This window comes from Motacilla alba, chromosome 10 (assembly GCF_015832195.1).
Source record: "Motacilla alba alba isolate MOTALB_02 chromosome 10, Motacilla_alba_V1.0_pri, whole genome shotgun sequence".
Taxonomy (NCBI): domain Eukaryota; kingdom Metazoa; phylum Chordata; class Aves; order Passeriformes; family Motacillidae; genus Motacilla; species Motacilla alba.
The window spans coordinates 5,155,086-5,169,245 of NC_052025.1; the positions used below are offsets into that span (position 1 = coordinate 5,155,086).

The 14,160-nt window shown below is 39.3% G+C and overlaps 1 protein-coding gene across 4 annotated transcripts in view; it reads left to right on the plus strand.

Moving 5' to 3' along the window:
* ACSBG1 (acyl-CoA synthetase bubblegum family member 1) overlaps positions 1-14,160 on the plus strand; it is a 40,909-nt gene that overhangs the window by 4,259 nt on the left and 22,490 nt on the right. For 2 of the 4 annotated variants that reach the window (XM_038147627.1, XM_038147628.1), the window contains exons 1-2: positions 1,430-1,575; positions 10,389-10,471. In XM_038147627.1, coding sequence (XP_038003555.1) covers positions 1,496-1,575; positions 10,389-10,471 — 163 coding nt within the window. In that variant the 5' untranslated portion in view covers positions 1,430-1,495. Of the gene's footprint in view, positions 1-1,429; positions 1,576-10,388; positions 10,472-14,160 lie in introns of those variants that run through there. The other 2 variants (XM_038147629.1, XM_038147630.1) reach the window with 1 other exon arrangement.

Below are 14,160 nucleotides of genomic sequence, written 5' to 3' on the forward strand. Positions count from 1 at the left end.
CAGTGTATCCAGAAGACACATAAATTTATAAATTTGAGGTTATCTGTTTATTCACTGAAAGTACAAGACTTAGAGAGTGAGCAGCCATTTCCTTCCAGGAGACCAGCCTGTTACCCAGCCACTAAACACCCAAGATGCAACTCAATCAAGGTAATTAGCAGTTCTCTACTTGGTTTCCTTCATATAGCATCTAAAACACTTTAGATGACCTGAAGAAGAAAAAGGAGAGTTTTCTCACAGCAGAGTTTTCTTTATTATGTTACTGCAAAGTTGGTTGCAAGGAAGAGACCTTGTGGCTTTCTGCAGAGAATTGTTGGAACAAAGCGTTCCGTGAATTATCCCAAAATGTAGGAGATAAATCAATCCTGACAAATAGAGTTTTGCTGCATATGATGAAAAATTTTTACCATTGAAATACCCCCATTTTGTGTTCAGATATTTTCAAATCAAGTTTCTGGTGTTGAGAATAGATCCCTTAGAATCTCACTTCAAATTTTCTTTCATTTCGAGTTGCATTGTCTACAATTATATGTTTGGATATGGTGCAAGGCACTCTGGAATAAAATCCACAATTTCTACAAAGTTAGTATTTGCTATCTTAGATACTCCTAGTCACTATGGCTGTCTTTGTACCATTAAGTAAAACATTTTACATTATGTTCTCTGGCTCTGAAGGCCATGGCACAGCATGGCTTGCATCTCTGTTCCTCCTCCAGTCAGGGTAGTCATTGGTATCATCTCCAGTGACAGCCTCTGCCCTGCATTGTCCCAGGCAAGTGCCAGTTCATACAGAACCATGCCAGGGAAGGTGCTCCCAGTGGGTGGCTTGAGCCATTCTCTGCATTTTGTTTAGTTTACCAATATAGAAGTAGCCTAAATAGCTGAACTGGTCTCTCTTTCATCCTGGGAAGTAATTTGTTCAGTCATGTGTAGAAACTTCCATATTATACCATAGGCCAGCTCTGGTGAGGTGCAGGAAGTGCTGCTGTGGTTGTGGTGCTGGAGGAGGTGCTTGGCTGTTGCAGTGCTGGGTTTCATAGGTTGAGTTGACTTTAAGGCATTTCCTAATGTAATTAATCAGTGTTTTCTTTAAGAAAATAGCTTCATTGAATGTTCTTTTTCGAAACTAGACTTCGTAAAATTTGAATTGCTTCAACTTGTGTGAATGAATTTGTGGAAATCTTGGCAAAAGAAAAGATTTGCATCTTAAAGCATTGTGAACTCATTAAAATTCTTCTCATGGATAATTAAAGAAAAGTGAATTAAAAAGAAAGTTTAACAGTAAGCAGCTCACAGGCACTGCGACATTTCAAGCATGTTAAAATCAGAAAGAAATAGCTTTTGTAGCAGTAGTCTCCTCCTCTCGTATTACGTGTTGTTTTTCTAACAAATAGCCAGTTACTGTTGGTTTCTTTGCTTCTCCAAGTAGCTCATTTATGCCTGATCCGCACAGTTCTTCAGCATATTTGTGACCAGCTTTGCAGGGCTTGTCAGCATGTCTAACAGTGGAGAGACTCTCACGAAACAAGTGCAGACTGAAAATGCAAGGAATGTTTCAGGAAGCTGTGAAAATGGGTAAAGTAACTTGAGCATTTATTTTAACAAACTCCTATACCATTTTTTCCCAGCTTAAGTTGCTCTTGTACTACTGTGCAGATCCACAAGAATTTTCCCTGGTATCTCTACTATGTAATGAAGGATAAGGTCTATCTTCTGAGGCTAGAATAAGAGAAATTTGTTAATGAAGATTATAAATAGGTTTATTCTCCTATGCTAAATCCTACTTTGACTTTAAACATAATAGCCTCATTGAGTAGGTGATACGTTGCTTGTATCTTATTGGCAAAGAGGATACATCTGTATAATGTTTATTTTGTAGCACGGTGGCTATTTAGCCTCTTCTCTTCTGGGTTTGGGGGAGTAATCCTCAGGTAATAATTGATCTTTGTGACAGACCATCTTCTTCCTGTCAAAGGCTACAGAACTTAACGAGGTAACCCATCTCTTAGAGGGAGTGGGGAAGTGAATTTTAGAAGAGTGTATGTTGATGTTTATGTTACCTTTTACATGTAAAATAATCCTGCTGGGTGCTGTCTCCTTTCTGACCTAGGCAGCTCAAAAAGAACACGTTGTTTCTTCTACCTGTTGATCTATCACTGGAATGGTATCTTCTAAGAGAGCAATCTCCTCATCTCTAGAGTTTTTGGAAGTACTTAAGATTAGAACAAGACATCTCATGGGAAATATTTTAACTAATGCTTGTTAGAAGTTTGTCAGTATTGCTAAGGACTGATATCCATTTCCAGAGACTGAATTTAGTCTTCTGTTAAGTTAAATCTAACTTTACATTTGTTTAGGGAATAAGTTGCATGTTATGTCTCTTGGAAGATTTGTTTGATCCTTTCAGGTAAAGGATTGGCTGGGATAATTTCTGCCATAATGGTTTCTTCTGTTCTGGGCTTTGTAATCCTGGATAAGAATCATGAGGAGCAATCCGAAGACTTAAGGTTTTCAGAACAGGAAGAAGTTTAAGAAATCTTTGAAAACATTTGAATATATTGTTGTTGCTTCTGGAATCCCAGTGTAGTTAGTAGTAGAATTGTCATTTTTTGGTTTAACCTGTCCAAAGATCATAAACCACTATTAGACTTGTGATTCGTATAGGAATATGTACACTCCAACTCATGAAAGTTAGGATTTTGCTAAGTTAGTAATAATGCCTCTATTTGAGTCCATGCATGCTTCTATTTGTGACATAATTAATAAAAAAAAAATTAAATCTGAGTTTTCTTTGTTAAAGAAAAAAAGTTAAAGCAGAATTTAAAAGTACAGTGGTTTGCATCCACTGCGAACAGGAAGTTTAAGCTTCCTGTATTAGAAATATGTTTAGCATTTGGGTTTTTACTGAATTTCTGATGAAAGAATATCAGACCCTAGAACTCAAAATACTTTTGATGCATTCAAAGTCTTTGGCATAAAACATCTGTGGTTGGTTCGTTTGTTTTTGAAGATGCCAACGCATGTTGCCATGTTAAATGCTGTTGTTTACCTGGTGTGGTTTGAAGTTAGGTAGCAAACTTCTGTCCCTTTTTTTAGCATGCTGGAAGTAAGATTCCAAGTAGAAAGGACTAGACAAAGAAAATAAAATTGTATCAAATGGAAATAGGAAAGGAAGATCTCTTATAAGGCTGAAATTGAGTCAGTGTGACCTAAAAAATGAGGCAGAGATGAAATAATGAGTTCTGTGTGACCTAACTTTGCTGCATTCCCTGCAAATAGCCATACAGAGACAGATACTGTGAGATTTCTGCTTCAGGTCTGGGTTTTTGCTGCGCAGGGGAGGACAGAGCCAGAAAATCTGTACCAAGGTCAGGGCAGGGTTGTAGTATGCTCCCAACTGCTGAATAGAGCCTTTTTGGGGAGAGAATAAAAAGGGCTCGTTACATTGTTTATTTCTTCCCATTCAGCCATGAAGTTCTCAGCTATCCCTGAAACTGCTCTGCTCACCAAAATAAATGATCTGATTTTTGAGGGTATTTATTCTTAACGAGAATAAAATGCTTCAGTTCTGGTTTTTGCAAGTAAAGAAATAGGTTTTACTAGAAGGGTGTGCCAACTGTGTTATATGCTAAAATAGATCTCAGCTGTTAACTTTATTACTAGTATTTTGTTCTTTATTCAGCATTTGTTTAGCTTTTAAATATATCTTTGTGAGAGAAGGAGTTGTGTGAGTAATTTGACAAAGACTGGTTTCTTGTGCACCATGAAAATCAAAGCGATTGTTGAATCAGCTGAGCCTTTTTGCAGGAATAGGAACATATCTGGGCTGATCTATGGCCCTGTTTTTAAGTCTCATGAGGGCATGGAAACCAATTAACAGCTAAATCTAACCTGTTCTTCAAGGGCAAAGGGGAACTTTTAAATAGAATTAATAAGGAATGTATTATAATATTGCCCTCATTTGAACAGAGGAGTAATTAGTAAATAAGATGACCAGTCATAATAGACAGCAGTGTCCTGTAAAGGGCCATGGGGACTTCCTGTGACTCTCTACTCATTATAGGAAAAATGTTACATTACAGAAAATGAGGGTTTAAAAAACTAATGTGGTGTGTCATTACTGGGGGACTTTTTTTTCCTTTATGTCATAAAAAATGAGAAGACATCTTCAGAGCATTTTGGGTAGCAGTTGGCAGCACCTCAGAGTCTGGGGAGTATTTTCTTGGCTGTTTCTGTGCCAGTCTCTTTAGCTGCTGATCTATCAAAGCTGTGGTGCTATGTTGCTTTAAGTCAGAGTGACATTATTGTCTTTGTCTAGAACTCAGATCTGTGATTCTGAATTTATTGTCTTGTGCTCATTTCTGTCCCTAGAGCCGTATTTTAAAATACTGGATTTGGTATTTTGGTCTCTTATAGGATACATGGGGATTTGGGAAATGATTTCTCATGAATGGGATCCAGATGAAGATATTTAGTTTCTGAAGTCTCTAGGCAAAATACCAGAATCATTACAATTTTCAGAGGTTACCCATAGGTAATTTAAGCCACTGCTTTTTGCTGCCAGAAGAGTTGGCAGATGAATACTTAATGATTCCCTCTTGAATTCAAATGCCCCAATGAGCTGTTGAAAATGTCTAACACCCAATGAAAACATTTTTAGAATGTGCAGATGTAGACCCAAAGCACTCCCCAAAGCAGGATGCAGAGTAAGGCTGGTGGAATGTGTGTAGCTGGGTTGGCCTGGAGAACATGCAGCAAAAGCTTGGAGGGGGAAATTCCTCAATGTTGGAATAGAGAGCAGTATTTAGGACACTTGTCACCGAGACTGAAACAGCACAAGATGGACACTTGATTAGAAGAAGGATGTTTTATCATCCACCTTGCAGTGGATTGCTTAAATAATCAAGCCACCAAGCTGCAGGAGTTTAGAGAAGGAATTCACTAAGTTGTCCTCAAGAGAAGCAAGCAGTAAAACATAAAAAAATTTATGAAGAAGTTCTGTCTTGGAAAAAAGGCATATTTTCCACTTCAGCCTATTTTTTTTTTGGTGTTTATTAAATAGGATTAATATTTAATAGTTAGGAAAGCGAGTTCAACAAAGAAGTGTTTGAGAAAAAAATGCTTGTGCAAATGGGGATCTGAACACGTTGCTCCCTGAGATAAACACCTGGGTCTTACAAAATATTTCTTTGGGCAAGGCAAGCAGAGAAAGGAATTTAATTAAAAGGTGAGGACTTTGTTGTTAGAAGTATGAAGTAACGTGCCCACTGCCATGTGAATGCAGTCTCTGGTGAGCTTGTAGGTGAAATGCCCAGAGGAGCAGCAAGGCAGAGGAAGGAGCTGCACTGCTTTGGATCATCACAGTGAGAGCAGAACAGCACTGAGCCTTCCTGAGAGCCACTGAGTCTGGAAGCAGTGCTGTCAGAGCATCCCCAGGAGAAGCTGAACGGGATTACTTTTTGGAAAAAATCATGTGAGGGACAGAGAAATTGTATGCACTCCTCAGACACTGTAACTGAGCATTCCTTCCCTATTGGCTGTGTTCTCTGTTGCAGACAACCTGCAGGATAATTTGTTTTGAAAGGACAAAAGCAGAAAAATCGTGCAAGTTTTATAATAAAAGCTTTGGAAGTTAAGTGGACCTGAACTGCAGTAACATGGTTGAGCACAGCCAGAGCTTTACACCTTGAACATACTGTTCTTCTAAACATAGGCATCACATCACAACCTCAGCTTATCCGACAGTGATTATGTCTCATCCATTAAACCAGAATAAAAATAATTATTAATAAAAATATTTTGCTGTATGGTGATCTCACATGTGGTATAACAGTACCCAGGAGCAGGGTGGGAGTGAAGAAGCTGTGTAATGAAGAAGCTTCTGTAACAGGAATACCAAGAAAGGGAGGAGGAGATGGTATCTTCATTGTGAATCTGGCAGCACAGGTCTGGAAGCTGAGAATATGGCTCTGAGTGAATGTGTGGTCTGAACTACCCACTGGTTTCATGACAAAAAAATGTTTGAGTCTTCTTTGTGAGCAGTTGTGAATGAGATTTCCAAACATAGAAGTACTTTGGCTTGCTATATGTGCGTAGAGGGTTATGAGGAAATATTCTGATGGCTAAAGGAATACCTTGTACTGAATGATGTATTAACAATTTATGTATGTAATTATTTTTTAAATGGCTTATTTTTGCAACTTTATAGAAAGCCTCTTTTACTCTCTAGAAAGGTTGATCTTTTAAAGTTTTGATAATCCTTTTAGAGAGATGACTGGTAAAATCTTAACATTGACAAGATTACAGGAGTTAAACAACAGGAATAGGATAAGGAATGGGAATACCAAAAGAATGAGATGTCTTTTTATTTGCTCCCATACGTAATCTGTTTAATGAATAGGTTCCCCTTGAATTTCATAATAATAGGATGACTGCATAACAGTGTTTATATTCTCTTGGTGCAGTTTGTGAAAGTAGAAATCACTCTGCAGAAACAAGGCCAAAATGTATCCTAGAACATAAATTTCATAGTTTTTAAATTTGAAATAAAAGCTACAACCTAATTATACAGGACACGCAGTGTATTCTGTAAGGCTTATTCAAGTGTGAATTTCTGTGAAATGTTTTTTCCACAGACGAAAATGGTTTATTATCATATTAAAGACTGACTTAGTAGACTCTCTTCAGTTTTACTGTTTGTGTTTTCACCAGATTTTACTGTGAGGAAACAATTTAGATGACAGCAAATATCTGACTGTATCTGGCCGAGAGCGTGAGGTGTAAGCAGAAATTCTAATTCCCAGAACAGGAAACAGAGCCTGTGGAAGGGAAAGGCTAATTCCGAAGTCCCTTAAAACAACAATAAAAAATATGGAAATTAGTATCACAGTAAGTAGTGCCATTAATCACTAAGCATCATTATGGTAACAGAACAAACAGTTTTTCTAGTGTGCAATTAGCAAAAGAGCACTCCTTTTGTAATGATAGAAGCAGAGAGATTTAGCTGTGGCATTTAGTTTCTGTAGTTACAATAAGAAGTGATCCTGTATTCAGTGGTTGCTATCAAATACACTGAGATAAAACCAGTAATTGCTATGACAGCAAATCCAGATTGAGTGCTTCTCCTCTGGTGACTCACACCCAGCAGGAAGGGCTGTCAGTTACATCAGTCATTATTTTACCTCACACACGCATTGCTTCCTGGGTTGCAAAGATAAATCTCACTAGAGCTGTTACAGTCATGGAAACACGGAGGGAAAGGAAGCTCTCCCTTTGTTAATCCCTTTGTTAATAGAGAACGTTCAGATTCTTGCTTTTCAGGTTGGCCTGGTGTGTGAGAACAGCTTCAGTGTGGAATAGCATCCAGGGGGCACAGGGGAGTGGTGGGAGCTGTGGGTGGGGTGGGCAGTGCTGGGCTTTGCCCCAGACCTCTGGACAAGCCAGCCAGCCTAAGCTGTGCTTCCATCTCAAGTGAGAGCAGCGTGTTGAACTCAGGCAGCAGATGAGGTCATGTTTGCTAGAGCAGTACCTTGAAATGAAAGCCCAAATTACATCAGGAAATACTGTCATTCAAAAATCACCCATGCTAATGGAGTTATACAGAAATATGCTTTGGTTAGTTCTAGCTGGTCAGTGTTTTGGAACTTTATCTCAGTTTGTCCTAATTGACTTGTTCAAGTGATCTCTACTGTTAAATTCTCGCTCTGTGTGATCTGTAAAGGTTTTGGTTAGTATTTTTTGGATTGTAAACTTGGAGAAATCACATGCAGAAAGTCCACCTTTAAACTGGTAGTTGGATTTTGGAAGATGCTGGTCCTACACCATTAACACTGAATAATTTATGCAGAACCTCAGTGTTAATAAAAAATTTAAGAGCCAAAGCCCAGATCTCTGAAGCATTTTGGTTTTGCTGAGGCATCTTGGGACCATGCCATGGTTCTGCAGTGCCTTTTCTCCTTGCTGCAATTTATGCTTAGTAAGCTCTTGATCAGGCAGCCCCACCAAATTCTGCTCAGTTCAGTCTTGAACAATTCCAGATACCATAACCATTCTTGGATATTTACTTAATTTTTAAAGGAATAACTCCTAATAAGAGGTTAAAGTAGAGTCATCAAAGCCACGTTCTTTCACTCAGAAGCAATGGTTCTGAATATACACAGAAATTGTTGTTGGAAGAGAAAATTTCTGAATTGTACTTTCAGGGCAAAAAAACCGCACTCTCAAATGAGCTGCCTGATTCATGGGGACAGGTAAGAACTGTGTTGCATGGAGTGTTAACAACTTTAACACTCACAAAGATACTGAATATGTAGGGATCCTCGTGGAGCTTTTGCACATTGAAGCATTGCTAGAGGAAGTCCAGAAGTTTAAATGTTGGTTGGCTGTTTTTTTATATAGAGAATATAATGTAAACTGAGCCAGTATCCTATAACAGATAAGAATAAAGCAAGCTGAAGAGATATTAATCTGGGAAAAGTCATTAATGATGTTTATTTAAGTTTTGAGTATCATCAAATGAGGCTCTTCTAATACATTACTAATCAGAGTTGTTTTATTCAGAAGGCTTTTCTGCTCTTTGTTTTCATCAAAAAAGTTTCAGTTATCTTTGGACCAAGACTTTGGGTTATTTGTTTTGTAAAATAATAAAAGGCTTTATTATTCACAAGGTATTTGAAGGAAAAGGTTCCGCTGGATTGTTAAACATCAAGTATAGTTTTTCTTTAAGATAGGAAAAGAATCAAGAATTATATCAAGTGTTTTGAGATGGCAGACAACCATATGTTCTTAAGTTATTTCAGAAGGGGATTTTTGGTTTTATTCCCAAATAGATCTTCCTGGTCTTTCATTCTGTTTTTGCGATCCCACTTCATTAAGTCACCATTTCTTCCACATATCAAACACAGGCTTACCTTTCAAAATGTGGGATAATCCCCTTCTATATTTAAACTACTCAGTTTCTCATCAGCATCTGCCTTCACCAAGCCAGTGACTATTTTCAGATCCTCATTTTGCTTATCAGACAAGCCCTTTCATGTTTTATGCCATTAACGAGAGAGGAAATATCCTCACAGACAAGATTAGTGATGACTCCTTGTTTTCCATCAGCTGCTTTTGTCACCTGTGCCCTGCTCTGAGGAGATCTGTGGGGAAGAGTGATGCAGGAAAAAAACTGTGCTTGTCACTTCTGAGGGGTGAAGAGTTACACGGTCTGCTGCATTACTATGAAGGAGATACAGCTTGTCAAGGCTTTTGTGACTAACAATAATAAATTCTAGGAGTGTCCCACATATATAAATATTTTACAAGTGTGGTTGTTAATATGAAATGGGAAATAGTGCCTGATGTAATGTTTGGTCCTGCTGTTTGCTCCCTGTCACCACAGTGTAAAAACGGCTTTTGAGGTTGTATTTATTTGAAAGCTGTGAAGGGGATTGTTTCAACTTCTTTTTCTACATTTTGGTTAATTTATTACACTGTGGAGGGGAAGGACTTCCTGAGCTTCACTCAGGACTCTTCTGTTGTATATATGGGGAAAGAATGAAGGAAATCTTAGCTTCTTCTTAGCCTCTAAAGGCTTCTGATTCCCACCATTTGTTCTATGAAATTAAATTAGCTAAATTAAAAAATCTTTATGCTGCTATTCTTGCATAATCTGTAGTGCATTGCTATATTCAATAATTTCTAAATGCTTATTGTTTAGATATTTTGCACATGGAATTCTTAGCAGCCTGTCACCCTACAGACTTTTTGGGTTGGAGTTTGTATTTGTACTTTAAACTCAGTCTGTTTACTTTTAGGAAAAGGTAATTTCATTTATGTGTTAATGATAATTTGTTGTGTTGGTGGCATTGTTGAGAAAAATTATTATTATTATTATTATTATTATTATTATTATTATTATTATTATTATTATTATTATTATTAATATTGCCTTCTCTTCCTGGCCTAAAAAAAGCCCTGACTTCAGAGCTTCAACAGGTATCAACAGTGACAATTTACAAGGTGTTGTTATAGTAGCAGTGTCAGTATGATCAGGGTTAAGATTGGTAACTCAATTCTTCATACTTGTATGGTTCATGGCCTCTCTGTGGAAGCTCAAAATTAGTATCTTCATCTGATGAATATATTCCATGATGTTTTAACCAAAAGCGTGAAATAAAGAATGTCATTCTTAGAGGCACTTCCATTTCACTGGATCATAGGGGAGTTTGCCAGAGTCAAAATGTATTTGATAGCTCTGAACTTTCTAATTCCACCTGCTTGTATAAGTGCTTGCAAGCTGTGGTTTTGTTTACCTTTTGATATCTATTTTGCATATTTGTACATTGATTGTAGTAGATCCTGCTAGTGCTCCTGGATAACATCTTAATAGTTCTATTTGCTTTTAGAACCTTTACAGATGCAGAGACTGTCTGCAGGGATCTGCTGCCTCATTCGGAGGAGACCCAGGGTGAAGGTGTTGAGCCAGCAGGTGAGCATGTAAAAGATGATCCTTGGAAATTTGAGCTCTTCTTAGATATTTTTAATGTAATTTTTTATATCTATTCTAGCAGATTTTGACTGACAATTTCTCCAGGCTCAGTTAATGAAAGACAAAATTAAAACTGAAGTGAGTCAGGGCAGCTGAAAGTTCTTCAGGAGCTGCCTGCAAATTTGCATGTGTTTCTGCCAGTGTTTGTCTGTATTTGAAATGATGACAAGATAAAAATTAAAAATAGCTTAATCCTATTGAGAATCATGCAAATTGTTGTGTTACCTTTGGCATCACAGCCTACTCACCAGCTGTCACCTGGGCAGGATTTGGTGTGCGGCGTAGTGACTGGAGGCTTGAAAGGAATATCTGTGCTTTGGTCAATTCTGTGTGCCAACAGAGCATGTGCACACTGGTGTCATTTAGTCCAACTGCTGAGTGGCTTGCCTGAATGTGCTACCATGTGGCTTAAAGGAGGGTTGCTAGCAGAACTTCCTGAGGTTCTTTGGAAAGCTCGCAGCCCTAAGAGAGTTCCCTGTTGCCTTGGAGAGGCTGCTACTGGTATCTAAATGTGCTCATTAAACCAAAATATTTATTCTGGGAGAAAACTGAAGCAGTGAGCACATAGCTGTCTGATCTATGTAGGAATCTTGCATGCAGACTTTAGACGTGTGTATAAACATTTATCTGCGTGGATATATAGTTACTTTTCAATAGGCAGTTCTTTGATACACAGTAGGGTTCTTTTCAAGAAGTGAAGTTCTAGGTATATCCTTTCAGTGAGCAGGAAATAAATGTGGATGAATAAAGGCATTAACAAGCTCCTGTTTTCAAATTTACAGGGTATCTCATTGTCCTGTTTGAGCTACATGTTCTCTATGTAGATTGTCACTGAGACTGATTCTGCAGAGTCCTTGTGTGCTTGTGAAGGCTCTGACCTATTTTCCTAAGAATTTATCTGGGACATTGGTTAATGCTGTCAGCTCCCTACCTGCTTCTCTCCCAGAGGTTGCTGCAGTTTACAGAAGTAAGCTGGGCTGTAAAGCAGTGCTCTGGCAGGAATGCACGTGTTACTCATCCACTCCTGTAGGGGTGACACAGCCTCTGCCACAAAGGTGAGGTGAACAGCTAAGGATAGAAGCCATTCCAGCTGTTCCATCATAATTTTCCTGCAAACACAGGTCACACCTTGTCCATTTTAATTAAGCAGTTCCTTTATTGGTGTTTAGATATGTTTCTGGTTGATGAATCAGGAGCTTACAATTTGTTAGACTTTGTCTTCTCTTTGACTTTGGGAATCTGTGGCACTACTTGTTATCCATTTAAATGGGAAGCAGTGTTTAACTTGGAAAGAACATACTGCTATGCAGATGCTGAGTGGTGATGTGAGGGCTGAATTTCAAAAACTCCTTCCAAAAGGTCTTTCATGAGAAGGAAGTTCAGTGACTGGTTGCAGGAGGTCTACATTGTATGTAAAGAGAAAAGGAGGAGATTCTGCTATCTTCTAGTTGTTCAGAACTGACTTCCTCACTTTGTAATTGATACATTCTGCAACCTCAGGAGTAAATTTATCTAATGAGGACCACAGGTTGTTCTGTAATTTTCCCCCATTCCTTTCTACCAATATATAGAAGCTGATTCCTGTGGAATCAGGCCAGATTTGGGGTTTTTTAATGCCTATGTGAATCCAGAGTACAGTGCTGTTGGCAGCACACATTATATTGACTTAAAACCAGTGTGAAGTTAGAAGAGAACTCATCCATGCTGGTTTTATACTGATGGAATCAACAAAATAATTTATGTCAGAAAAGAGCACTGGAGGGCAACTAGGACATCTTTCTGCTTGTAGGAAGCCTTGTGGCTTTGTTCAGCTGAGTTTTGAAAACCTCCAGGGAAATTGTACAGCTTCTCAGTGCCTCTTCTTAGCCTGAGTCACCTACATTGTGAAATTCTTGATCCAGCAAGAATTTTCCTTGCTGCAGCTCATGTCAATTGCCTCTTGTCTTTCTGCTGTGTGACTCTGAGAAGAATCTGTTTTCCCCATAGTACCTGCTTCAGTCTTTGACAAACTGCAGGTAGATTCATTTTTTATCTTCTCCAGACTGGAGAAACCCAGTTTCTGCAGGGATTCTTGTACATGGTGTGCTCCAGGCCCCTGACTGCCTGGGAGTCCCTTCTTTGGGCTTGTGCCACTTTGCTTGTCGGGATCTCTCTCTTGCACACTGTCTCAGGAGAAGCCTCAGGGACACTGAGCAGGGGGAAATAATCCCTTTCCTTGCTCTGCTGGCTTAATCTTGCCGGTGCAGCCAGGGGTGTAGTTAGCTTTCATCTCCATTGGGGCACACAACTGACCGACAGCCAACCTGTTCAGCAGAACCATGGGGGTTTTCCTGCTGAGCCAGCTGGCATCCAGCTCATGCTGTGCCATGGGGCTGTCCTTCCCAGAGTGCAAGACTCGGCTTCACCCTTTTCGAGCTTTCAGGTTGTGTCAGCCCAATCTTCCAGTGTGCTGAGGTTCATCCAGATGGCCTCCCTGCCTTTTGTCCTGTCGATCGCTTCCTCAAGTTTGCTCACTGAAGCTGGTGAGGGTGCTTTCTATTGTCCAGGATAACAGTGCCATCATTGTACAGTGTCATTCTCACAAGTAACCCCTGAAGAATGTTGCTTGGAATTGACTGCTACCAAGACTTAGAATTGCTGACCATGGTTCTTAAAGACTGCTTGTCCGGTCAATATTTTATCTACCCGTTCCTCCAATTTCAAATCTTGGAAAGTTCAAACCTTCCAAGGATGCTGGGCTATGCAGAAGTTGTCAAAGACCTTGTTAAAGGTACAGTGAGCAATGTGCTGCTGCTCTCACTATGTCAAAGCTAGTCAACTCATCTTGGAAGGCAGGTGGGTTTTATTTAGAGGGCTAAGTCAAGGGTGGCCATTCTGGCTGGTTTCAGTCACCATTTTACAGCTCAAAATTATTTCTAGGAGAGTTTGTTCTATAGCATTTCCATGGACTGAGGTGAGGCTGATTGGCCCATAGTTTTCTGCATCCTCTTTCTACTACTCTTTGAAGACAGGTGTAGCATTTACCTTTTTTCTTGTGATGGGGACCTTACCAGATTGCTGTGCTTTCTTGAAGATGACAGAGAGCAGCCTTGGGATGGCTTTGACCTGGTTTCTCAGTGTCCGCTCTGGAGGAGCCCTCTGGTCCAATCAACTCTTGTATGTGTCCAGTTTGTATAAATGGTCCCTACTTTGATGTTCTGCTGCTGTAGGTAAAACATCTCACCTTCCACTAGTCATGGAAGCCTGACTTTGCCAGTAAATACCGAGGTGAAGAAGGCACTGAGAGCATCAACCCTTTGCATGTCTTGTGTCATTGAGCTGCCCACAATATCACTGGTTCTCCCTCTGGTTGCCCCTGTACCTGTAAAAGCCCTTCTTGTGACTTTTCACATTACTCACCAATTTCAGTTCTGAGTTTTGACTTTCCATTCCTGCATGCTTGGGCAATGTTTCTGTAGTGATGTTTCCTCCTGATTACACCCTCCACACGCTTTCATTTTGGTGCATCGTAATCAGTTTTAGAAGCGTCAGTATTGTTATGAAGCTTATTTTGTACTTGTCCTGGTGCACCACTCCCTCCACGTCAACTTGGGGAAGCATTCTTTGGAGGATATCTTATTTCTCTGGTC